General features: G+C 32.0%; 1 protein-coding gene across 1 annotated transcript in view; it reads right to left on the bottom strand.

Annotated features, from left to right (window-relative positions):
- The window catches only part of LOC126742582 (protein PTHB1), a 38,412-nt gene extending 25,758 nt beyond the window's left edge, over positions 1-12,654 (bottom strand). The window contains exons 1-5 of the mRNA XM_050449315.1: positions 12,383-12,654; positions 12,151-12,239; positions 1,682-1,946; positions 1,372-1,625; positions 1,014-1,316 (exon numbers count right to left, since the gene is read on the bottom strand). Coding sequence (XP_050305272.1) covers positions 1,014-1,316; positions 1,372-1,625; positions 1,682-1,946; positions 12,151-12,239; positions 12,383-12,648 — 1,177 coding nt within the window. The 5' untranslated portion in view covers positions 12,649-12,654. The remainder of the gene's footprint in view (positions 1-1,013; positions 1,317-1,371; positions 1,626-1,681; positions 1,947-12,150; positions 12,240-12,382) is intronic.
- Between the last annotated feature and the right edge of the window lie 13,985 nt (positions 12,655-26,639).

Raw genomic sequence — 26,639 nt, 5'->3', positions numbered from 1 at the left:
AGAAAACAATAATATACACAAGCGTTATGATAATTTAAGAGGAAATGGATTGGAATTATGCTATTTCACAATCAGTAAAAAAATATTTCAATTTTCTTTAAGATGTTTATATGTTTGACGATATACGTGATAGGGAACCATGTAAAAAATTAGGCAAACTTTCCACTATGAAGCATATTTTTAAAATAATAAGCACCTACTTTTCAAAACAATTCATCTCTAGTGAATATCGAACTGTGAATGAACCACTATTAGCTTTATTAGCTTGCTGTGGGAAATTTCCACTCAGCATATAACCCAAGGAAAACCTGCCAAATATGAAATAATAACTTTTGCTGTTGTGGAGGCAAACTAACTGCAGACAACTGGTTCAGCAGTGTTCCTTTAGAGAAGAAGCTTCTGGAAGAAATTAAACTTTAGTTTTTTAGGTTAACTTAAGAATTTTCTCTGGTTTCCTATTGCACTGAAAAATAACAAACCGTACTTCTCTCATCAACGTTGCACCATCCACGAAGGTACAGGTAACTTACACAAGCCTTATATTGTAACATTTTACTTTAATGATAAACGCAACCGCAAAATGGATTATCGTTGATGGCAACTATATCATTTTACACTGTCAGTAGTCTTTCATTTATAATATTCTTAGATTAAACCTTAAGGATCATACTTAGGACCATGCATTTATGTAATTTACATAAATTGTTTTAATATTCTGAGTAATAATAAAGTCATAAAAAGTGTTTTAAGGTTTAAAAATGTTAATGTTATCTTATACGCAATACTCTAACGTAGATCTCTAGTTTTTCTCTCATAACTATGAATAAGAATAAAGCTTTCCTAACATTATTGGCATTATTGCAAATTATTCGTATTTTCAGTTTCAGATAACCTAAAACTTGTGAATGTTACTTTTTTGATATAGATTCATACGTATACGTTCATTGTTTAGGAACGTATACGTATTTTTTTCGTTTAATAAAGTTTACTAATTGCGAATTTTAACTGCCTACCTATATTATATGAATCAGCTAAGGTCTTTTCCAAATTCTTTAACTCTTCTTCAGCCTTTACAAAATCGATTTCAGGAACATTTAATGGTGGGGCAATGAAGAAACTAGGTTCTGTACCCAAATAGCAGCAATCTAACCGACCATCTTCTGACAATAACACTAAAGCTCCTTTGATATCCTTAAGAAATATTTTATTAAGAGACACAGGTAAAAGCTCAGATTGAGCTGACCATTTTAGGGTAGTGTTTTCGTAAACCAGAAGCATTTGGGTTTCTGATGTAATTATTGTATAAATGTTGGTATCTGAAATCAATTTATTTTTTAAAACATTATATTGATTGCTCATACCAATACTAACCTATAACATATATGTGCATACATATTGGACAATAATCAAGTTTCTTCATAAACTTCAGTTGCCCGTTCTCACTAAGACAAAACAAATTTTTCTCTCCCAATACCACTATCCAAGTCTGTCTGTTGTTTACATCATTTATCACTTGAATATCAACAGGCCATTCGCCCAAATTGTAGGTCCATTCACTAAGCATTTTCGGTTTTGCATAAATTGGGTCTGAATACTCTTCTGAGGCATCTAACAGAACTTTATATCTAAGCATGTTTTTTACGTCAGTAAACTGTTATACAAAATATCTAATAGTTTTTACCTATAACTGATAATTTCCCATCCACTATTACTTGTAACGAAACTGTCAGTCTTAATTATATAGCACAGCGGCGCAGGTAGCAGAAAATCGGGCAGAGTGACATGATGTACTTGGCTCTCCTGCTCAAAAAAACTTAAAATTCCATCTAGGGACTGCACGCATATAAAATCTCTGTTTTGGCAACCACCGAAGGGACCAATAACGAAACTTGCTGCAGACCTATGCAGTTTGTGTTCATAAACTACTTGGAGATAACTTTGGTTACCTAAAAATAATTAAGAGATACTACAGGTTTTTCAGTACAATGGCCTATATGGATTTGAAGAATAGTGAAAATTTAGGTTCACTTTATCCATGTACGTAGGAACGTACTTAGGAAGAAGCGAGATGCGTCATGTGCCCTCAATGACTAGTATGAACTTGCAGTATTTGTTCGGGGCTATTGGATGCATTCTAATTTAGGATTAGAATCCGAATTAGAGCTAATTAAAGTTGGAAAGAGTAAGAGATCTATATATCCTATCTATTGAAAGTAATTAATAAATTTCTAGTCAATAAAAATGATATTACCTGGAATTTAATAGGTATTTCTAAATAATGTCTGTTTGTGACTTGAATAAAAAGTAATATTTATTAGCGTTTAGTTTGAATAGTATTTTTGCACCTGCTAAATACTTTAAAATAAATGTTATCAAGTGTAGAAAATCAAACATAAAATGACTATAAATATGATTAATCTATTTAAAAAATAAAGATCTCTCTATGATATAAACTTACACTTTTTTCCAACACGGCCCGGCATACCATCTCAATCAGTTTTTTTCTCTAAACCTTTTTATATCTAAATTTAAAAAAGTTCAAAAATCATATTTAACCAATATTAAATATTGCCCTAATAAATTTCTTAAAACTAAACAAATGCTGAAAATCTAACAGAGTGCTCCTTTGACTGGTTTTATATCGGCATACGAGGAAATGCTCATGAACTTTATAGGGAAAACTCAGCTAACAGTTTCTGTAAAGAGTTAAAAATAATTAGGCAGATATATTAATTATTTAATAAATATAAACTTTCCTACAATTTAATCCATTCACCTGAAACAATTAAGAACTTTCGATGCCTTTTATTTCATGGAGGTATCTCACAAGAATTGGTCAAGTCTTTTAGGAATTTAAATGTCTTAATTGCCTTGAAAACGAGAAACACCATTTCACATTACATATCGTGAAAGTAAAGGACGAAGATCATATCCTTTCGAACTCGCCCAGCGATTTACGTTGGCCAGACTATAATACTAACACCTCAGCTTGGTGACAAAATGACAAAATTGGGTCACAAAATTTTATATTTGAAATGTTTAAATTTGATGTCTTATCTGGTTACTTTATTTACATTTATACTGGTTAAATTCTTAAAAGTTAACCATAGTTTAATATCTGTTGTTGTGTATAATAATGTGCACGTCTTTAATTTCTTTTCCAATTGTGTTAGTGGCTGCTTTTGCTGTTTTAGATAGGTAATTCTTATTTTTATAATTTCTACCTTATTTAGGTCAACTAATATTTCTGTTTAGTTTTGAGAATACCTTGTAAGACAGCGAAATACGTGTCACCTTTTTGAATATATTTCAGATACGAGCCTTGTAACTATGTTTGGGTTTATTAATATAATTAAATTAAGTCTCTCTGGACGTCTTTTTTATATCACACATTATACCCACTTACGATATTAATGATGTGTAGCAGAGTTCTAGCAGAGAATTCGCCTGGTATACTACAAATCATGTTCATAGCCACAACACCAGACTAATGTTAGCAATGGAATACATTAGATGTGTATTCTCAGTGCTATAAAAATGCTCTGCCGATTTTGTGATATCGGTATAATCAAAATATTATAATATACAGGGTGTCTCTAAAAGGTCTGTACACAATCCTATGATTAAGCCGATTTAAAGAAACTTACTTTAGTCCAAAGTTGCTTCGTTTCTTAGTTATAGGGTGTTAAATTTAAAAAATAGAAATCGATTTTATTTAATTTTCTTAACATTTTGCGACATACTACTCTGGAAATTGGTACCTAGAGGTTTTTTGGTAGGAGAAACTCGAAAATGGCATCTTCCTGCTTGGGTCAGCTTCCTTTCAGAATAAAGACTCGATAGATAGCAGGGTTTTCACCTGGATTTATTTTTCGGGAGGAGATATAATTTTGAAAAAAATTAATTCTCCTAGACTTTTTGAAACCTATCGAGGTTCCAAACATTCATTTTTATATATTTTAAGCCAATTGTCTGTGGAAATTGATGCAAAATTATGAACTTTAAAGTTTCGAATCGTTACTAAGATATATTATACATGTTAAACGCATGTGCCTGTTCTAAATTTTATTTCAAAGTTTTAGCTATTTTAGATAAAACTTTGAAATAAAATTTAGATAGATGTAATTGTTGTTTTTATACTTTTATACTTCAAAGGTCTAAAGAGGAAGGCCCCTAATATTTTGCGCTAATTTCAATAACTTATAATCCATCACTACTTTAAATGAGATCCTTGTCAAATAAATTCTAAAATGCTTTACAAAATAAAATGTAGCAAAAGAAACATTATTATAGGGCCCTCCTGCCATAATATCGACGAGTATATATGTTTAAGATTTCATATATAAGAGATTGCTGGCAAATGTAAGTTTTCTTCTACTTCACGCTAAAGAACAAATTATTGATTTCTGGCCTAGCTTATTCAAATCATCTTCTCTATCTATTAATAGAAATTTCGACTGTCTCTATATCCTTTTCTATGTTAGTTACTTTGTCCATACAATTCAGAAATTTTATATAGAATTTAGCTAGGGAGAGGCAGTCCGGCTAATAAAAACACATAGATCGTTTAATTAACAGGAAGGCCATAATTTCAGTTGGACTGTCGCAGGGGTGACAAAATACATTACTAGATTTTGTGGGTTCCTTAATTATAGTTTCGTTTCAGTCAGTACTCAAGATCCTGATTTATTGATTTTTTATTGTGGCCCAAATATATTTGTATTATGAACCGACACAAGGTTTTTTATGAAAAAACATTAAAAAACAAGAATTTTTTACCTAGTTTTTGTAAGTTTGTAAATTTCGCATAAATTTGATTAAAAGACAGTAGAAAAATAAAACTATTATATGTATTCCAATAAATAATTTTGCATAGGATTTTCTTTTCCTACTACCAGCATTGTCACACAGTGTTTATTATATATTTAGATATCCTATCGAAAGACACCGTTACTTTTTAAAATGTTATTTTTAGTTTTCACAGTGCCACTGTAGTATCTAACCTTAGTAATAAAGGTAAGAGGCAAAAATAATGCCGGCTTGCTGACCTAAATTTGTTTGAAAAAAGTCTCTAGTGCCAATGTTACTTCAGATGTCAAGGTGTGATTTAAAGCATGATGTGAATAAGAATGTGCAGGTAGTTATGTGCTAAGTTTAAAACTTTAGAAAACATGGTAAGTGCTGATAATAATATAACTTAACCCTATATTTAGATATAGAAACAAAATTACAAAATTTATTGCCACCATGTTGTTATCAAAATCTCCATATACTTCCATGAATTTGTAAACCATTGTTCACAAATTCATTGTATTTTTGGAGTTTTTTTTTTATTGTTAAGGAATCATATTTTAAGTCCGACATCGCAATCCTCTCACATATTCTTTTCTTTATTGTCACACCAACCATTAATAGATAGTCTTATTTTGATAGGACTATCTGTTAATGATTTTGGTCCTATGGTTGGAACCTTTGGAAACCTCTATACGTGTTTCGCTAACAATGAAATGTTAATTAATTAATTATTGTAAGGGTTAATAGGCACGATAATTTATGTGCGAATTGTTCTCTCTAATTTTCAGAACTTGTGGATCTAGTGAGGCGACTTTGTGAGCCGGTTTCGTGGTCATGATTTGTTTGTTTTTGTTAAATATATTAAAAATGGTTTTTTGAACTTTTTTCTATCCTCAAGGAAGAATAAAATTTTGTTAAATAAAAATTTAGGTAATTTTAAGATTTTTTTAAATTTAATGATTGGGTACTGGATCCATAAGAATGTATAAACAATAATAACTTTTTCTTTTGCACTTAAAATACTAATATAAACAGAATATATATACCTCTAATTAATGATTTTTAATAAATTCAGGAACTCTGATCTCAGAACCATTTTTTTCGATATTTTCTTCGATCTACTACCTTCCATTCCACTTCAATTCATTCACTCGCCAAAAGAGTGTTTTTTTTAGCGGAGTAGCACATTTTTGAGGCATGATACTCACACTTTTTTTTTACATTAACGTTACCGTTCCTCTTAATACATAATAAAACTAGTTTCTTGTGGTCTTCTCTCTTAGATTAAATGATCTTTTCTTAGATTTCTATATCGACTGAATACGAGAAAACTTAAAGCTGAAAGCTGTAGAGAATTCTTGACTTATGTTTCTTTTGGGGTTTTAATATAATTTAATGCTCCACACTGATAGTACCTTTATAACCCCAACTCATCCCCACCAAAGGCCACTGACGCAAAGAAGATACTTCGTACGCATTTTAAATGTCATAATGTCTAAAGACAGGTCAATCTGAAGCGTTTTAATCTCAATAGAGTCAATAGAGAATACCCTGTATATTCTCTATTAAGATTAAAACGCTGTTTGGAAGGTGAGTAGCTAAACGGAAATGGTGAATAGATGAGATTACTGGCTATTTAAAATGCATAGTACTTTTTTGTTTTTCCTCAAATTTAAGAAGTAATATATTTTTTCCTTTTTTTATTATATTTTCCCCGTTTTTTTACTTTAACCTTCAATTTTTTTTATTTTAATGACTAATGTTGTCTCATTGAGATTTGTGTAATAACTGAGAAAAATATTTAAAGAGAAATTAATAGTGGAGTGAAACTTCCTCAAATCAATAGAAAAAAAATGTTACGTCAAAGTGTTTTAAAATGTGTTAAAAAAACTTCTCTAGTTAATAGTCTTTCTAACGATGTGCCACATGTAACAAAAATAATTAGGTAACTTACGAAAAACAAATAAGTTTGTCTTCAAGGACGCGTGAACCAATTTCTTGAAACCAACCTAATTGAGCAGGTATAAACTTATGTCTCTTTCTAATACTGCTAAATCTGTTGCGCTGTTCTAAAACAGCTAAATCTATTGTGTCCTTTCGTTTCCATGACCTTTTCCTTTACAGGTTTATTAAAAAAACGTATTTTTTACTTCAAATCGTTTATTTATAGGCTCAAATTGATGGCCATTATTTCTAATACACGCGTAACATCGCTTTCTTATTTCTCTTGTGGTATACTGTAATGTTAGTTCCCGTCTCATTATTACAAAAGCGTCATTAATTTTTCCTATCAATTGTTCCCTTGTATTTATAGGTTCGAAATACACAAGTTCTTTTGCACGGCTCCAGACGTAAAAATCAAGCGGCGTCAAGTCCGGTGATCTTGCAGGCCATGGGATATGGCCATCTCTGCCAATCCAAGTATTGGGAAACGCATTGTCTAGGTGCTCCTGGATCGTCAATCTCCAGTGCGCTAAACACCCATCGTGTTGGAACGTCATTTGTTCTTCATTGAGAAAATTTGGAACCCCGTTCAAGAGTTCGGGCATATCATTTAATAAAAAATCTAGATAATTATCCCCATTCAAATTATTCGGTAAATAATGTGGACCAATAAGGGTATTACCAATTAGGCCCGCCCAAACGTTAACTGAGAATTTTCTTTGAAAGGACACGGCTTTCTTCATTTTTGGGTTTTCTTCTTTTGGGGCCCAATAATGCAAATTATGAAAGGTGAAAACTTGGATTCATCTGTCCACAGTATGTTTTTTAAGAAATCGCGGTTATCCATGTCCATATGTAGCAGCAGGCGGCAAAACTGAATGCGTCTTTGGTAGTCGTTTTCTTCCAGATGTTGCACGAGAGTTAAATAAAAGGGATGCTTTCCGTTGGCATGAAAAACAGACCAGACCTTCCATACGCTTAGGTTTAGATTGGCAGCTACGGTCCGGATGCTCGTTGTGGGATCTTCGTCAAAAGCTTCCAGAATTCGTTTATCATCAGCAACATTACGTTGTCTGCGAACTCCAGGTATACGGCGATTTAGACTACCAGTTTCTCTTAACGAAAATGAACAACAAAAACAATATGCGTAAAGCGGAGTTAAAAATACGTGAAGTAGAGGAGAAAGACAAGTCTCGAATAAATAATACTCGTATTATGGTTAGTGACAGGTAACAGGTTAAGTTTTTTTTCCATTGTAAAGTTGACGTAGCATTTTTTTTTCTATTGATTTGAGGAAGTTTAGTTTCTCTTTAAATATTTTTCTCAGTTATTACCTAAGTCTGAATAAGATAACATTAGTCTTTAAAGTAAAATTAATTCTGCGCCATTTTGACCAAAAATTTTAAAAAAATTGAAGGTTAAAGTAAAAAAACGGGGAAAATCTAATAAAAAAAGGAAAAAATATATTGCCCCTTAAATTTGAGGAAAAACAAAAAAATACTATGCGTTTTAAATAACCAGTAACCTCACCTATTCACCATTTCCGTTTGGCTATTCACCTTCCAAAGACCCTGTATAGCAATAAAGTATTGCTATTTTTGTGACTATACAGGGTGGGCCAATGAAAACTTGCCACGCCAGTTTTTTTTCGTATTTTATAAAATTTAAAAAAACGCCCAATTTTTGATTCGAGGAGAACCAATAAATTTATAATTTTCAACTCCTACGCGAGGGTGAGTATCAACTCCAAAATCTTATGGGTATATAGGCGTCGAGTAGCAACTTATTTTAAATGTATTTCTATTCTAATTCTATTCCTCAAGTTTAATGGGTATGTTGTTATTTTTCGCACTGTGACAGCTTGCCAAAATTAATTTTAAAGTAAGAATAATGAACGCAATAAAAATTGACTTAAATATTATTAGTACGAAATAATCATTTAAAAATAAACAACTATCATTGCTACAAAAGAAAAACTAAACTCCTGTTTTGTTTAATACTAATAAACTTTTTAAATATTATTTTTTATAAATAAAAAGTTTCTGAAAATACAGCCTCACTTTCTCTTTATTTATTTTATTAGTGATAACATGACGTTTCATCTCGGATTTGAGACTTCAGATGGCTAGGATACAAACAAACACGCAAAAAAAGCATCAGTTGCATAATTACAGAAAACAACACACACGAATCTTCACTCCAATTATTAAATAATACGTTCAAAGCGACCCCCATTAACATTCATATAGTGATAAAATCAATTTTCCATTTCTTCTCTTACATTCTGCAACACATTCTCACCGATCCTTTCACACTCCGTGGAAAGCCGCTCTTGGAAGTCCTTGGAAGAGAAGCCGGCTCCGTTTTAATAATAACAAAGGAAAAAATCGACAATTTGGCAGGCCATTCGATAGGTTCCTGACTTCCTCATTTAAAAATCATTGAGCAGGTGCTACGTAATGATGTGGAGGACTGTCTTGTCGAAAAAGACATTTTATTTGGCCAAATTCTCATCTTCGGTGATTATCTCTCTCATTCTCGGAATTATATTTTCTTGAAGCAGAGCTAAATCCATCTCTCCAGTCAGTTTGCCTCGTAAAAAAAATGACCCGATTAATTTTTTGCCCAAGATACCAGCCCAGACATTAATTTTTTCTGGATATTGAGTGTGGGCTTCTCTATACAAATGGGGATTTGAATCGCTCTAATGTCTACAATTGTGATGTCGCCCAATCCATGTAAAAAAATTTGCATTCATCCTAAAAACAAAAATTGTACAGAAAAAGTGGATTTCCAATACATCTTTCACTCATAACTTCGACGTATTGAAGTCGTCGGTCATAATCATCATCATTTAGTTCGTGGAGTAATTTTATTTTGAAAAAAAGTGTGAGATTTTAAAATCCCTCTTATATTTGTTCACGAGATGCCAGAAACTTCAGATAATTGCCTGGTACTTGAGGTTTATCCATGTTAATGTGACCTAACATAGCAATTTGGAATGTGTTTGCACTTGATTGGGATTGCACTTAAATCAGATTGTGCTTTTGATTTTGCACTGTCCCAGTTTCCGAAAAACTTATTCACTAATTGTCTGATGCTAGACATGCCTAAATCGCACTAAATACTACTGAAATACCTTTTAAGTTTTTTGGGCTGCGACTTTCTTTATAAAGAACAACGTTTATAACCGATTTAGTAAGCAATGTTTATGATAACATTGTAATATCGTACCGAAACTTATAAAATTTAGTTTAAAACATTTAAAGAATTTCAATTTTTATTGTTATTTCAATACATTATAATCCATTAATTATATTTTTCAGAATATCATTTTAGTTTCTTCTTTATTTTAATTTCAACGAGCTGCCTGCGGGAATTAAAAACAGTCGTTTTAAACTTATATATCTATAATCACAATAAAAATTATCTTTAAAATAAGGTGTAACTCGACCCTCATCCCCATTTAACATCTTAGGGTTGACAGTAACTACCACGTAGATGATGCACTTGGGGGCTTAAAAACATTAAATTAATTTGTTCCTTTAGTAGCAAAAATTAACGTATGCAAGCTGTTTAAATTGTTGAATTAAAATATCTTTAAGAGTTGTGTTTTATACAATAGTCATAATAGCAAAATGTTGACAAGCTGCCACATTGCGAAAAAAATAGCAAACCTTTTAAGCTCGGGAGATCAAATAGAAAGACCTTTAAAATAAGGTGCTACTTGTCCCCTATTCTTATTTAAGATTTTGATACCCAGGCTGATACCCACCCCCGCGTAGGTTAAGTTGGAGCGTTGTAAATTTATTGGTCCCCCTCGAATCAAAAAGTGATGTATAAGAGCATTTTTTTAGATTTTATAAAATACTTAAAAAAACTGGGTTGGAAAGTTTTCATTGGCCCGCCCTGTATATGTTTTAACACAGCTAAGGTGCTGCAAAACGAGATGTAGGAGGGGAGATAAAAAAGAAGTATACGTATAACAATATAATTTCTATTAATATAGGAATTAATAGTAATAACAATACTATTAAAGTACTCAGAATACTTGCGTAGCTTTGGATGCTTCATATACTTACTTCTACAAGGAATTTTACAGAATCAATTCTAGATGGACAAGTGAAAAAATTTGGGGCTTTATAATAGATTGAACAAATTTGGTCACTTATCGATAACGCGAAACGATAATATTAGTTTACGGTTAAGGTAAAATTTTGAAATCGATTTTATTGAAATGGGGAATGTTAATTATGGTCAAATATTATATAATAATATAGAATGTGGTTGGCGAAAGGAGACTTAGTATTGATTATGAAAATAATATATAGTAATTATTTTAGATGTTCATTAACTATTACTTACATTTTTCTTTAGCTTTGTCCACGTAACACATATTACATTGAGAATATAACAACTTTACCCTTATCTGGAATGTATAATGTTAAGTCCCCAATCTAATTAATTCTGACTAAATACTCCATAAATGAATTTGATTATTGATCTAATAAGACAAAAGAAAATAAAATGCCATCATTCCGTACAATAAATAGAAGAAAATTCATACATAAACATAGCAATTGAAGATAACTAATATTTGTATTATTATAAAAATTTATGTATAAATAAAACACTCAATACACATAATGGTAGTACAAAGTAGAAGATATACCTGCCTTATAAAGTTTTATTTATATTATTATTTTTTTAATAACCTCTTTTATTAATAAATTAATACATTCTTATACCACAATTACTTATACCAGTTAGAGAAAAATTTATTAAAATTTTTTTTTCTTGTACGTTATCCAAATCTAGTACATGAATATATATAATATACAGGGTGTATGTAATAACATTTAAACATTGCCACTTCAGCGCTATTTAGTGCTCAAACTAGGCAGCTTTGTACTAAATGAAATTTTTTGAAGATCTTGTAGACATTATGTCCTTGATGTTTAGATAAAACAACTGTGGATCTTATCAAGACTACCTGTTTTTAAAGCAAACGAACTGGTTGACCTAAATTTTGTACCCAAACCCCTTTTGTTCCATTTGCCTAGAAATATGAAACTATTTTTAAAAAGCCCACATTCTATACTCATGGACAGGTATTAAGCATTACTGTGACATGGGTTTTTTGACCCATTAAACTATTCCAATGTACCAAATATCGGCAAAATAGTATTAACAGTTCCTAAAGAAATCCAGACAAGTAATATTAAAATTCTCATTTCACCAGCGCCAACATTTACTTAAGACCTTTTTCAGACACCCTCTATGTAAGAATAGAAGGTACTTAAGGTAATAATACTTATGATACAAGTATAAGCCGAATTATTAATCAAAAATCCTTAAATAAATGATAATAGAATATTATATTCATTAACATATAATAAAGGAAACTCTTACCGTGATCCGTCTTTCCAGCATGGAAAACTAAAGAATAAACTGTTAGTGACCTAGGATGAAGGACAGCAAGTTGAGTTGACGGATTTCCTCTGTATTTAAATAAAAAGTAGTAATTAGTATCTATTTTTATGCATTATTAAACAGTAAACTATTTTAAAAAATCTAGTAGCTATCATAATAAAATATGAAGTATAATAAACGACGTCTATAAATATAGAAGTAAAATACTTACAAAACTAACTTTCCTGTAGCAACCTGCAAAATTGGACTATCACAACTTTTTTCTACCACTAAATCATTGGGACTAAACCCTTGATAACCACCATTATCTATAAGCGTACAATTTGGGTTAAAGATTCTTAAAATCCCGCTATGGCTTGCCGTAATAATCACATCGAAATCAGAATTAAGTTTATGAACGATTAGAGAGTTTTGGTCAAAAGATTCGTCGTGTTCGCTGTGTGTTGTCCAAAAATTTCGAATTTTAAATAAAGACATTTTTTATTAGGGCCACAATATGATAAAGACTAGTGACGATTTTCAGGTTAAAATAAGGGTATTACCTTGGTGACCGACTGTAAACATAGAATAGAAGAAAATCAATTCGAGCATGACCAACCACTACTGGTATTTGATCGTCTATTTTTTTTTATTTATTTAAGGAGTATATTTTTCATGACAATTAATTTAGTTTGCATATGGCGACGATTTTTATTTCAGTTTTATTTTAAAAACCACTTAACTAAAAATGGTATGTACGTAAAAAAGTATATTTAATTTTAAAAGAAGGTAGATTTTATACCACAATAAAAAACGTGAACGGTAGTTATGGCCACAAAATTGACAACTTATATACAGCTTTTATATAGAGTGTCCCAAAGTACCTATGGAGGCAATTTCCCGCTTTCAGATAACTTGCAAGAAAAAAAAGGAAAATTTTTACATATTTGTAGTTTCTTCTGAGTTATAAAGCCCCAAAGAACGCCTCTGAAAATCATAAATTCTTAAATAACTTTTAAATTATCACTTTATTTAATTTTATGAATAGTTTAATGTGTAATTACCCGTAAAAAAGACTCTTTAAAATAAACTTATTAGGACATATCTGGATAACTTTGCTTTTTAAAGACGAACTACCTCTAAGACATTCTTACAATTAATACTTACCTATCGAGTATTGCTTCCAAACGTCCCAAAAGACCTGTAAGAAGCAAAAGATTGCAGACTTAAGCGATACAATGAAAGTAGCAAGAGAAAACAGCAAAACAAAAAATTTGCATCAAATGCCAACATATTTTTAATGAGGGAATAAAGTCGTTAGACAGGGAGATACTATCGGAAGAAAATAAAATGGGAACATTTTGGAATATGATATGGAGCAATGCAAAACAACATAAAGAACCCGAAATGGAACCTATTCAAATCACCACCAACAATATCAAAGAAGTTGTTTTAATTTTTGGGTAACTGAAAGATTCCGGCTATTGCCAAAATCCATGCCTATTGGTATTAGAAGCATTCGACGAGTCCATATGATATATTAGCTGCTTAATTTCCAATTTCAATAAAAACCCCTTTAACTATTCCTAAATTCCTTACATCCAGGAACACATACATGCTTCCCAAAGGCCGAAACACAGAAGATTCCAAAAGCTTTTTAACTATGTGGCTTATAACAGTACATTCTATAATTGTAGGCAAACTTGCAAAAGCAAAGAGATCATTTCAGTCGCCTGGATTGATTACAAAAACTCCTCGACTGTACTTTACTCTTGGATACTAAAAATGATGGAAATTTACAAGATATTTCCCATTACTATTGCAACATTAAAACATCTGATATGAACTTGATAATATTTACTTTCTCTCTATTCATTCAACAAGTCATACCCAACCGGGTTAAAATTAAAAAAAAACCTTTTAAGGAGATATAGATAAATATATCTTTACTTTTTTGAAAAAATATACCAGGCTGTAGCAATTATGAAAACAGACAGATAATAAGAAAACCGTGAGATCTATAAAATTTATTTTGAGTTGGAAAACAAGCAAAGACAAACAAGAAAAAAATACATATTTTTCCTTTAGATTATAAGGCAATTTTCTGTAACGTAAGAAAACGCAATTTTGATTTTAACTTTTAGCCTGCAATGGACACGGACTTATAAAAATAAATCTACAGAACTGTTTTTGAATGATAGGAAGTACTAAAGACTCGCATAATTTTTTTTAATACATTATAGTTAATAATACTTCTACTAGCGTACAATGGTTTAAGGGCAAAATAGGATTTTTCTAACTGCGCCAAAGCGTGCATTCATCTCAAGTCATCTTCGAAAATTACAACAAGCTTTTAATGTTATTAAATATTTTTAACTGGGTCGCTACGTCTCTTTTAAAAAACTAGTTTTTTAAATATGATATAAGGTAAACGTCAGTAACATTTTATTTTTATTTTAACTTAAATGTATAGGCCCTCGACGACCAATCCACCGATTAGGGTAAATATTAGTCAAAATATTCTCTAACATTTCTGCTAAAGTGAAGCACTGCCCAATATTGTTGAAAAACTGTTTCCAATAAATTCATGAGAATTGCCTTCAAGAATCTCAAGGATCAGTGGTTCTACTGCATTTTTCAACATGTTTAAGCAAAGATCCCCTGTCAAATTTCAATTCAAACAACAACACACCTACAAACAAATTACACCTACACCGGTGTAGTAAAGAAACTAAATATGCGAAAAATAATATTTTGAAAAGCTGCAGTTTCGCTATGGCTAGATGTAATGACTTAATATTCTAGGACCAGTATATAATAAGTTTTGCAAAATGATCTAGGGACCAAAAAGTAGTATTTAGGTTGCTAATGATGTGTGCCATACTAATGGATAATGGAAACGCCAAAGTGGTTAAGATATTACTATAGAGTTGAGTTTCTTCAGGGTAGAGTATCATATTATTAACGGTAAGAAAAGCAAAAAAAATTCCAAATCTCCACTGTATGTTAAAAACTTTTATTTGCTTGACTCGTTTCGATAGCCATTGTCAAGAGCAATGTAACCCCTTTTTATTTAGATTTCTGTTTTTTATAAAAATTTACTGATGTTGAAAGTCTTGAATAAAGTGGCACATATGCTAACGGCAGTTTATCAGTCTGGAGAACATTAATTGGTGGTGGGTTGGCATGAATTATTCTAGAGATGCTTACCTTTTAAATTGTGGGCGCCATCCAGTTTAATGTGTTTATTTAAAGAGCAGTTGTAAGAACCTATAACTGGCAAATCGGTTCTCAAATAAACAAAAAAGAAGTTAAGAAGTATAACACATAACAAAACACAAAATAAGCTTCAATTATTAACATTATATTATCAAAATATGCTATTTCTGGTCAATGTTCATTGTTTAAACTTTCACTTAAATAAATCATTGTTGTAAAATTATAAGACAGTTTTTTGTTAAAATAAGAACCCCTTAAATCAACACTTTATGCTGGGGGAGCACGCCTCTGTCTTCCAGGCCGCAGTATTCGCTGTATTGAAATGCGGACAGAAAAATCCTAAGCTGCGGACACCGCATACAGTCGTATCAATATGCTCTGATAGCAGAACTGCCATTAAGGCTATCACTAGCTACGTTTACAACGGGGGTACAAATATTTAATATTTGGATCAAATGACGTCACGAGGACGATTTTTTCGATGGAAACGACAGCACACTAAAATTTGATACGCGAATTTGATGCTTGCCAAACAGGGTAGATTAAATTTAGTTTTTTTCGGTGTAAACACCTAGGACCTAGCTTGAAGTACTAAAACGACAACTTTGACATTTTATTGGATGTTAGCTTACGAGGTTTTTATTTTTGTACACAAAAATAAAGAAGAAAACACAGAGGACAAGCTTAAGCCTTGAAAAAGAAATAATTTTTATCATCTTTAAACACTAACACGTTTAAAGTTTTAGAGGTTATGTCCTATAATTCTTCGTCTAAACTTACTTAAACTGCCTTTTTATCCTAGAGATAATCCTGGACTAATTTAACCCTCAAAATCAATCGTTGTAAACCGGGCTGTACTAAATCATCATTTGATCCATGGACGTAATAGATCCGCGCGTTGTAAACGTAGCTACTGCCGTAAAGGTAAGGTCCAAGCTCGTACTCATGCATAAAAGTCCTGGAGAAACTGGTGCAGGTTGGCTGCAGGGTTCATCTCGTTTGGTTACCTGGCCACGCAGGCCATTCTGGTAGCGAGAAAGCGGACTACCTTGCCAGACTGGGATCTGCAAACTGGGATCTGGAATGTGCGAATCCGGATGGGGCTGGAACCCATAATCGGTATCGCCAAATGCGTAACGGTCGCGTCAATGAAGGGTCTACAGGGAAAGTAGACCCATCGAAAATGGACTGAGTCTCCTGGTATGAGACAGTCCAAAGCGCACATAGGCAGGCCCTCTGCCTGTCTCACCAAATATCTACTACGCCTAAAAAGATGCGAAATTCGGTTACTAACAGGTGTTTTAACCTGACACTGGCACTTAATAAGCCACCTCCATACCATCGGCATTGCGGACAACCTGGAATGCCGGTGGTGCTGTGAGGAGCATAAAACCGTAGACCACGTGGTCGGGGAGTGCCCAGCACTCACGCGCGCCAGTTTTAAATATTTGGGTAACACCTTCGGTGCACCGAGCGACTTTAAGTCCTTTACACCAGAGAGCCTTATCGGTTTTTCTAAGGCCATTTGGCTCTGGTAACCCTATGACGGGTCCATCGGGATCTATATGCATGCACAACTGCCTCTGGCAGCCCACTGTTTGACAAATTTCAATTTCAAATGAAGAAAAAGAAATAACAACACTCAGTCAGTTTTTGAAGATCCTACATCAACAACGAAAATAGAAAAAAATACAGAGGTGCCAAAATCAACGTCCATTTTGTTTTGAAAAAGAACAAATACAAGCCTTTTAATTTTCGCTGACATCTAATCGTTACCTAAATTTGCTTCAAAATGGTTTAGAAGAGCGACTAGACAGCCTTCCACTTAGTAGTAGTGGTCGAAGCTATTAATAGCATAGCCCCTAATATGCTTATAAACGTACTAAACTCAACTTTAAGACGAGCTTATCTATGCATGGAAAATAGTGAACTAATATTGAGCATATGTTATAAATGGTTTTTTGTAATTTAATTTGTTAAAGTTGTAATTTAATTAATTAAAAACTAACGCTATTTCAAAAAAAACTTTTGAAGACGAACCTTTATTGAAGTAAAAGCTGAGAGCAAATGTCAAAATGCTTTAGTTAGTTAATCCTTGCTCTTTTTAAATATGAGTAAGCGCTAAATATTTTTTGAATGCTCCGTCATGGCCTACTATGACACAAACAACAAATTTTTATAAAAACTGACTTTTTAACCTTAAATAAATTTTTTTTTTTAAATATGTGTGACACATCGTCGTAATTGTCATTAAATAGGCTTTCATACAGAGGGTGGAGTTTGTTTTTAATCCGTATAAAGAGTAAAAGTTGATGATAACTCAGAGACGAAACGTCGAATTCAAACTATTTATACCTCAAATAGGCAATAAAAGAGTGCTTTCGGTTTTTTGGTATCTGCTAAAATAGAGCTGGTAAAAAATAAAAATTATTTAGCCAAATTTCTTTTTTTCCGGATATAATAATATTAATAATAATAATAATAATAATAATAATAATAATAATAATAATAAGACGTTTATTAGCCACCAATACAAAAAAAAGCATAATTACAGAAGGTAATATGATTATATACATGGAATTGAATATTAGAATGTTAAACAAAGAGAGCATATTAAAAACAATAGGTTATATAAAGAATTTAGTTAACACAAGTAAGGCAACTAATAAGCCATGCATTCAGACTTCCAGAAAAGAAGGAAACAACTTCCTGGATTCTGTTAAGGCTTATAATAGAAGAAGTGAGAGAAAAAAAACAATTCTTATAGACAAACTAAAAAAAAACAAATAGGTAGGCATATACTTATGAGGGGAAAAAGCAGTAGTAAGAAAAAATGGATGAAACGGAATGAAAAAAAATTGTCTTTTCTTCTCTTTTCCTTTCTTCCCTTTTTCTTCTCTTTTTTTAAACAGTTAATTTTTGAATAATAAATGTTAATAGAATATTTTACGTTGCATTCAGTTAGTTAGCATGTGCGTAGTATTTTAATAAAGAAAGGGAATCCAAGAAAAATGAAGTTTGATTTAAAAGAAGAAGCTTGGTTTTTAATTTAAAAGTTTTTTCAGTGACAGTAAAATTAATTACTTTGAACTTATTAATCAAATTTGGTACGACATAAGAAAAGGATCGCTTAAAGAGTTCTTTGCTATGGCAAGGAATTGTTAAAAGATTTTTACGTCTTATATTAAGATTATGCACATCAGTACGATAGGTAAGCTTTTCAAGTAAAACTAGTAGTAAAAAGTAAGTAAAAGGTAGACTATAAATTTGAGAAAAGTAAATCAATTAAAGACATAGTGGTGTTGGATATTCTGGTAGGGTCAGTTATAAGCTGTTGCAAACCATATAATTCAGCAATTTCGCTTAATGATACCTTAAAATTCAAATCTAAAAAATTTATATTAAAGTCACCCAAAAGTAAAATAGACTTATAGTTAACATAAAAGTCGGTCATAATATTTTCAAGACAGGAATAGAATAGATGTATGTCGCTCTTGGGAGGACGATATATATTACCAATTAAAACTTTTTGATTATTTACTTTTAATTAGATCCAGACATGCTCAAGATAATCGCATGTTTCCTTAAGAACTTCGCGATAGTCGATACATGATTTTACATAAACAACTATACCACCTCCCCTATATCTCCGGAACTATTCGGAATTTTAAAATGGTTGAAACTGTATTTAATTAAAGATCGCAAATTATTTTTAATTTTTAATTACGCAACTTTTCTCTAATTTAACCTACCTCGTATCTCCTACCGTTTCCGAGATCCCCATGCAGTTCATCCTTATCCTGGACACCCTGTATACTCTCTAGATATAGATCATATAAAAAACCTTATATATCCTTGCAGTGTGTAGTTTTGTACATAACAGTAAATACTTAAAATCAAATGGAACATGCAGGCTATTACAAACAGTAACCGAAATATTCCACAATCCAAATGTGACTCAAGACAACCTTTTATGACATTTCTGGCACCTAAATTTTACGACCTGATACCGGCAAACATTAAAAATATAGAAAAAATTTTTAAAAAAATATTGCTGGGAAAACCGCCGAAAAGTTCACACAGGGAAACATGCGCCGCCAGGCGGGACATGGAAATCCCAGGTAATTTTAAATAGGGTCAAATATTGGCTCTCCCAGTTATTTTAGAGAAAAAATGTATTAGAATAATTTAAAGAGCACCAAAATCTGCAACCAACAAGATAATCATTACAAATGTTCAAATACTCCTCCGTAAGCTGCTAAGCAATGACCCGAAAGGGTCATAAAACCCATTTCTAACATTCGCTAATTGATAAACTGAGATTTTGTTACATTCCATCAAAATCGCATTTTTTAACTCTTCGAGAGTCGAATAATTCTTATCCTCGTAAATTTTATTTTTTTAATGGCCCCACAGAAAAAAATTGTTGGGAGAGAGATCAGGAGACCTTGGTGCCCAATTTATTACGTGTCGCAGGCCAATAACATCCTCATTGAAAGTGTTATTTAGATATTCCCGAACAGTGAAAAAAATTAATTCTTTTTTTTTTTTTGGTGGGTAGGTACGATTTGGGATAGTATAATAATTTATGTTATACAGTGTGGTGACTTTAACTGGAATAAATTCAGTTAAAACTAATCAAAATTTATCTCGCAAAATTCCTGAGACCCGTCGATTTTTGTTTATTTTTTTTTCACATTTCAAGATAGTTTTTGTATTTTTTCACCTACAGGGGGGTGCAAATTAACCCCAACTTTTTTTTTCAAATGGAAAGCCACTTTTTTTAAACTCTCATTGAAAAGAGCCCTTTTTCTTGATTAAATTGCCCTATTTACTTTTGTGATTATCTAAAGGAGAAAAACGAAAAAAAAACATTTAATTATTAAAAGTCTCGAAATATTTTGTGTTGGTAAATTTTTGGCGTGTTTGTTTATTTTATTGGTATCGAGACATTTCCTGACATTGTTGTAGTGTCACCCAGCTATTCCAGAGATGCCATAAAAACTAGAATAATTGTGGTTGTGTTAAGAAAATGTTTAGAACATAAACCATATTTGGCTATCATGTAGGTGTAGGTATTTGTTTGAGCAAAATAAAGTTGAATTTATGTTTATTATAAAACCTATAGTATGTAAATACCTATATCTATAGATATAGATACAGCTTCATTTATACCCTTATATTTTTAATAAGGTGTTTTTATAGCATTTTAAAAAGGTATGGAGTATAGGCGGGTAATTGAAATTATTTAATAATAAATACGTAGTTAAAAAAACTGTATTTTCGATTTTTTTGAAAAAATTTATCTAGGTAATAAAATATATAAAAGATCAAATTATTTATTAACAAAAATAAAAATTACATATACCTATATAAAAACTTAAAGAATGTAATTCTAAATCATTTTCCACTTAAAATTTAGTCTGAATTATCAGTTTCTGTTTCGGTATCAGTATCTAAAGCTTCCGTTATATCTAAAAATGAATGAGAATCGTGGGATTATTCATTTATCAGATATTTTTTAATTTCATCGTCACGGGCAGTTTTTTTGTTTTTAATTTAAGATCGTCTATATGTATATAAATGAGGATCCGAAGTTAGTAAGAGAGTTTTTATAATGTCAGTATTGGCATCTGCTCTTGAAGTTTTACGACTGTTACACAGCCGGATTTTTAGAAATTCCTTATGCCTAGCCTCTAACGCGTCCTCTGAAAGCTGGCCAATAATGTCGCACGCGTGGACTAAGACTTTATGAACAGAACTAGGCATGTAATACCAGCTATAAAGGCTTAAGTACAAAAGGCGGGCCTCATTAAGCAAAACCCTAAATTTTGTTACGTCAATTTTACGACCAGATGCCAATATTCTTAACATTAAATGAAACTTTTCAATTAAGCCTTTATCAATGCCTGTTATTTCGGCGCTTAAATCAGAATTCTGAAAGAAGCGCCTGGCAGTATTTCCATCATTTGTGGAGCCATACCCAGGTTTTGGTTTATCTACTATCAGACCCATTTTGCTTTTAAAATTAGCTTGGATAACTTTTTTGGTGTTTTCTATTTTTTTTTATTTTCGTCACCTTTAAATTGCCATACTTTCATTTGCAAACGGTATGCAATGTGCAGCAAACACTAAAAAAATATTATCCAACAGTGGAGAGTTGATTTACCAAAGCGATAATTTTGTTCTTTGGGAGGTTTTTCCAGAACATCATCGGTGTTCATTTCTTTGGGACTGGCTCCACAAATGATATATTTTGCAGTGGAGTTTGTATCGGACAAAATATTTGCAACACTGCCGTCAAACATTGTTAAAATCATTTCAAAGGAAACAAGAATAGTGTTTTCTTGAACGGGAACTCTATATTCTTTAAGCTCTCTTACTAACTTGGATATTTTTTCTTCTTTCTTACGAACAACTTCCGAGTTTTCTTTGGCAAACATAAATTTTATCGGCCGACAGTAAAATGTAGATGACGGTTTTGGATTCTCCCAAATCACATTGCCGTGGTTGTCAAGGTCGAGTAACTTTAGCGGAACCATTGCTGTCAAAAACATATATTCATCCGTGTCTGTTGCCGATGAAAATTTTTGTTTATAGAGACTGTGTCCCGAGCTACCATCGAAACCCCACTTATAAACAAGTTTGAGGTGGTGGTCTTGAATATTATTAAAATTTAAAGTTTTGAAAATGCTATCCGTGGTTATTTCCAAAAGTTGTTGAAGGTCGACTTCAGCGGAGGTTTCAGTTACTTTAATTTTGTCTGGTAAATATTCTTTTTTCATTATTAGACTGAATAGTAGCTCGGGAAACAGTCTGGATGAAGCGCATTTACAACTGACCGCAAAATGTTGTATTTTCTGACAGAAAGATTAATGTCGTAAAAAAGCGCCAAAGCCTGTGAAGTTGTAAGACATTTTTTATTGGCTAAATTTTGAGTGGAATATTTATTGTCTGATAAATGCATTGACCTATTAGTAGCAAAAGATAATTCTTCCATGGAATAGCTTTTAAGTAGCGGTTCTACTCGTCTTCTTTTGTTTTTTGGACATAACTCTGCGAACGATTTTCTAGGTCTGCCCATCAACTTGGAGTCGTCAACAGACGAAAAACAATGAAAAACACAAAGTCACGGTCTCACAACATTAACTTAAAGCTACACGTGTTTCGCTCTATTCAGAGCATCATCAGGCCTAAACCAATAATAATTAGTCTTGAAAGAAAAAAAGAGGACATTAAAAAGACTAAAACCACTAACGTTGGCAAAACAGTAAATAAACATACATTTAAGGTTAGGATGACTATACAGTTATTTAGAACCAAAAAATAAAAAATTGTAAAATATCACACCTATTGGGAATCGAACCCGCGACAACAAGCTTACAAGCCAGAGACTATAACCTATGGGCTACCGGAACACTGAGGAAAAGTTCAAAACATTTGTTGTTAAGCCAAGGCATTCTAACACAATATTAAACTTATTTCAGTTGGAAGAGATTATGTAAATATAAAATTGATTAAATAAGATTATTAAAAATAAGGTTGGGTTCAAAATTAAATACGTCGTTAACACAGACAAGAACAGGACTCTTCTTGGCTTTAGTAATTTCCATCCTCTCCAGAAGGTCAACCTTTTTCCCTTTAGGGCATTCATGAAGTATTTCAGCTCCGACCTCTGGAGAAAAGTGATGTGTGGAAGCTAACAGGTGATTCGCAAACGCTGACTTTGTATCACGGACGTCTGTATTTTTAAATTTCTCAAACAACGCTACATGTTCTTTAACGCGTGTAGAAATTTTTCTTCCAGATTGGCCAATATATACAGCGTCACAATCCCGACATTTCAAAGAGTAAACCCCTGATTTCGAAAAGACATTTGCCTTGTCTATCACGCTCACTAACTGTTTTTTTAAATTATTCGCGGTTTTGAAAGCGATTTTGATATTAGAGTCTTACATTTAACTTCTTTAAAAAATAAAATCAAAAGTAACGATTTAATATTATCAAAAGCAGACAAGGGTAATTGTTTGGTTATTCTAAAGAGGAATGATTACATTCAGAAAGTGTTGGATTTCTTGGATTCAGAGGACTTTGTTACAGTCAATAGAGACCCCACCAACTCGTATTTTACTAAAGTTAAGCAAATGCTGGACAAGTGCAGTTTAACTCTTGAGTTCTTTAATACTAAGAAAGAAAAGCTGTATCCTATGAATCCCAGAACTCCAATTCTCTACGGTCTTCCAAAAATTCACAAAAACAATGTTCCAATAAGACCAGTAGTTTCTTTTATCAATTCCTCCTGCTACCATTTATCACCTTGGTTAAACACAGTTTTGAGAGAGGTGACTAAGTTTAGGAGTGTTTATTCAACTAAAAATTCAGTGGATTTCTCAAATAGTCTGAAAAATCTTTACATACCTGACGGATCTATACTTATTTCTTTGGATGTAAAAAATCTTTTTCCTAGCATTTCCCCTACAGAATGTATAGATCTGGTAAGAACTCTATTATTAAAATCTTCCCTTAGTCGAGTTATAGTTGATAACCTCTTGGACTTGCTCAGCCTTGTTGTGAATCAAAATTTCTTTCAATTCAATAATAAAAATTTTTTAAACAAGTCTCTGGATTGGCTATGGGTTCATGCCTTTCCCCACTGAAAAATGTTTGTGATGTGAAATTTTTATGAGCAACCTAGAAGAAAGGATTGTTAAGGGTAGGTTTGGGGAGTTTCTCATTGAATATAAGAGGTACGTTGACGATATTTTCAATGTCTGGAATGGCCAGAAAGAAGATTTGACAAATTTTCTTCGTTTTGTGAATTCTGTGCACCCAAAGATTTCTTTTACCATTGAGGAAGAACAAAATGGTAAACTGCCATTCCTAGACCTCCCTATAGAAAGACTCAATAATAAACTAATATTTGAAATATATCGTAAACCCACAACTACTGATAATGTCATTCAATATGCGTCTATTTCTCCCTATCCATACAAATTTGCCTCCTTCAATTCTTTCTTTTATAGACTTTTTAATATCGCCCTGTCAAAGGAAGCGTTTGCTAAAGAGCTTAATATTATAAAACATATTGCTTTTAATAATGGATTCCCACTTTACTTAATTAACAAATTATACTTTAAGTTCTTAAATAAATATAGGTTGACTTACAACCTTCTTCATGGGAAAGACGACAAAGTCCTTTAGATCTTTGTCCTTTTTCGGCTCAATTTCATTAAATTTAGCTAAATTTTTTAAGACCTCTAATATCAAAATCGCTTTCAAAACCGCGAATAATTTAAAAAAACAGTTAGTGAGCGTGATAGACAAGGCAAATGTCTTTTCAAAATCAGAGGTTTACTCTTTGAAATGTGGGGATTGTGACGCTGTATTTATTGGCCAATCTGGAAGAAAAATTTCTACACGCGTTAAAGAACATGTAGCGTTGTTTGAGAAATTTAAAAATACAGACGTCCGTGATACAAAGTCGGCGTTTGCGAACCACCTGTTAGCTTCCACACATCACTTTTCTCCAGAGGTCGGAGCTGAAATACTTCATGAATGCCCTAAAGGGAAAAAGCTTGACCTACTGGAAAGGATGGAAATGACTAAAGCCAAGAAGAGTCCTGTTCTTGTCTGTGTTAACGACGTATTTAATTTTGAACCCAACCTTATTTTTAATAATCTTATTTAATCAATTTTATATTTACATAATCTCTTCCAACTGAAATAAGTTTAATATTGTGTTAGAATGCCTTGGCTTAACAACAAATGTTTTGAACTTTTCCTCAGTGTTCCGGTAGCCCATAGGTTATAGTCTCTGGCTTGTAAGCTTGTTGTCGCGGGTTCGATTCCCAATAGGTGTGATATTTTACAATTTTTTATTTTTTGGTTCTAAATAACTGTATAGTCATCCTAACCTTAAATGTATGTTTATTTACTGTTTTGCCAACGTTAGTGGCTTTTTAAGGTTTTAGTCTTTTTAATGTCCTCTTTTTTTCTTTTAAGACTAATTATTATTGTTTTAGGCCTGATGATGCTCTGAATAGAGCGAAACACGTGTAGCTTTAAGTAAATGTTTGAGACCGTGACTTTGTGTTTTTCATTGTTTTTCGTCTGTTGTATACGTCGGTCTCTTTGTGAAAAATGGATGAGATTTTCTTATTTAATTGGAGTCGTCACTCGAAGTTTTGGCTACTTCTGAAGTTGAAGATGTGTTTTTGAGAGTTTCCGTAATATATCCATTAAGCCACTTTTCCTCATTTTTTTCTACTCTACTTCGTGTTCGATTATATCTTTCCCAAAATTCCTTAAGCTTTAAACAAAAAATATGGCTTTTCTGCTGTATATAGCCCTCATTTTTCTTTAGAATGTCTTCGGAAACCTTTTCTTGAATTAAAAATTACTTAATTTTCAAAAAAATATTATGTTCCTTTTCGTTTGAAGGGCTTATTAGCCACTCTACACACATCTGAAAAAATTTATTACTAAGAGGGGGGCAAATTGGGGCAAGATTTTAATGTTTCATAATAAGGTAGAGTAGTGGGGCTATCATATTCCAAAAAATCGTATGGGGCATTTTTGCACATTTTTTAAAAAACATAATTGAATTTTGTCAAACTATTTTTTTATAATTTTGTAATATAATAAGTAATGTAATAGGGAAAGGAAGCAATACATACCTGTTAAATTACAATCCACGTTTGGGCACACTACTAATATAAAATGCACTTGCAGAAAACTTATAAAGAACCTGCTGCACACACAAACATTTATGTATTTAAAAATAAAAATTCTCGCTCTTATCAGTTTAAAGCTATGCAGTTTTTTGTATGAGCATCGGAATTTAAAATATTTGGCTTTTTTGTAATCTTCAATCATTATACTTACCATTAATGGCTTTTCTTGTTTTAAATTAATTAAATAAATTAAGTTTCTAGTTTGGCTTATTAGCCACTCTACACACATCTGAAAAAATTTATTACTAAGAGGGGGGCAAATTGGGGCAAGATTTTAATGTTTCATAATAAGGTAGAGTAGTGGGGCTATCATATTCCAAAAAATCGTATGGGGCATTTTTGCACATTTTTTAAAAAACATAATTGAATTTTGTCAAACTATTTTTTTATAATTTTGTAATATAATAAGTAATGTAATAGGGAAAGGAAGCAATACATACCTGTTAAATTACAATCCACGTTTGGGCACACTACTAATATAAAATGCACTTGCAGAAAACTTATAAAGAACCTGCTGCACACACAAACATTTATGTA

The sequence above is a fragment of the Anthonomus grandis genome, chromosome 11 (genome assembly GCF_022605725.1).
Source record: "Anthonomus grandis grandis chromosome 11, icAntGran1.3, whole genome shotgun sequence".
In the NCBI taxonomy this organism is placed as follows: Eukaryota; Metazoa; Arthropoda; class Insecta; order Coleoptera; family Curculionidae; genus Anthonomus; species Anthonomus grandis.
Note: the sequence above shows the minus strand (reverse complement) of the source record. Positions and strands in the feature narration are given on the sequence as shown.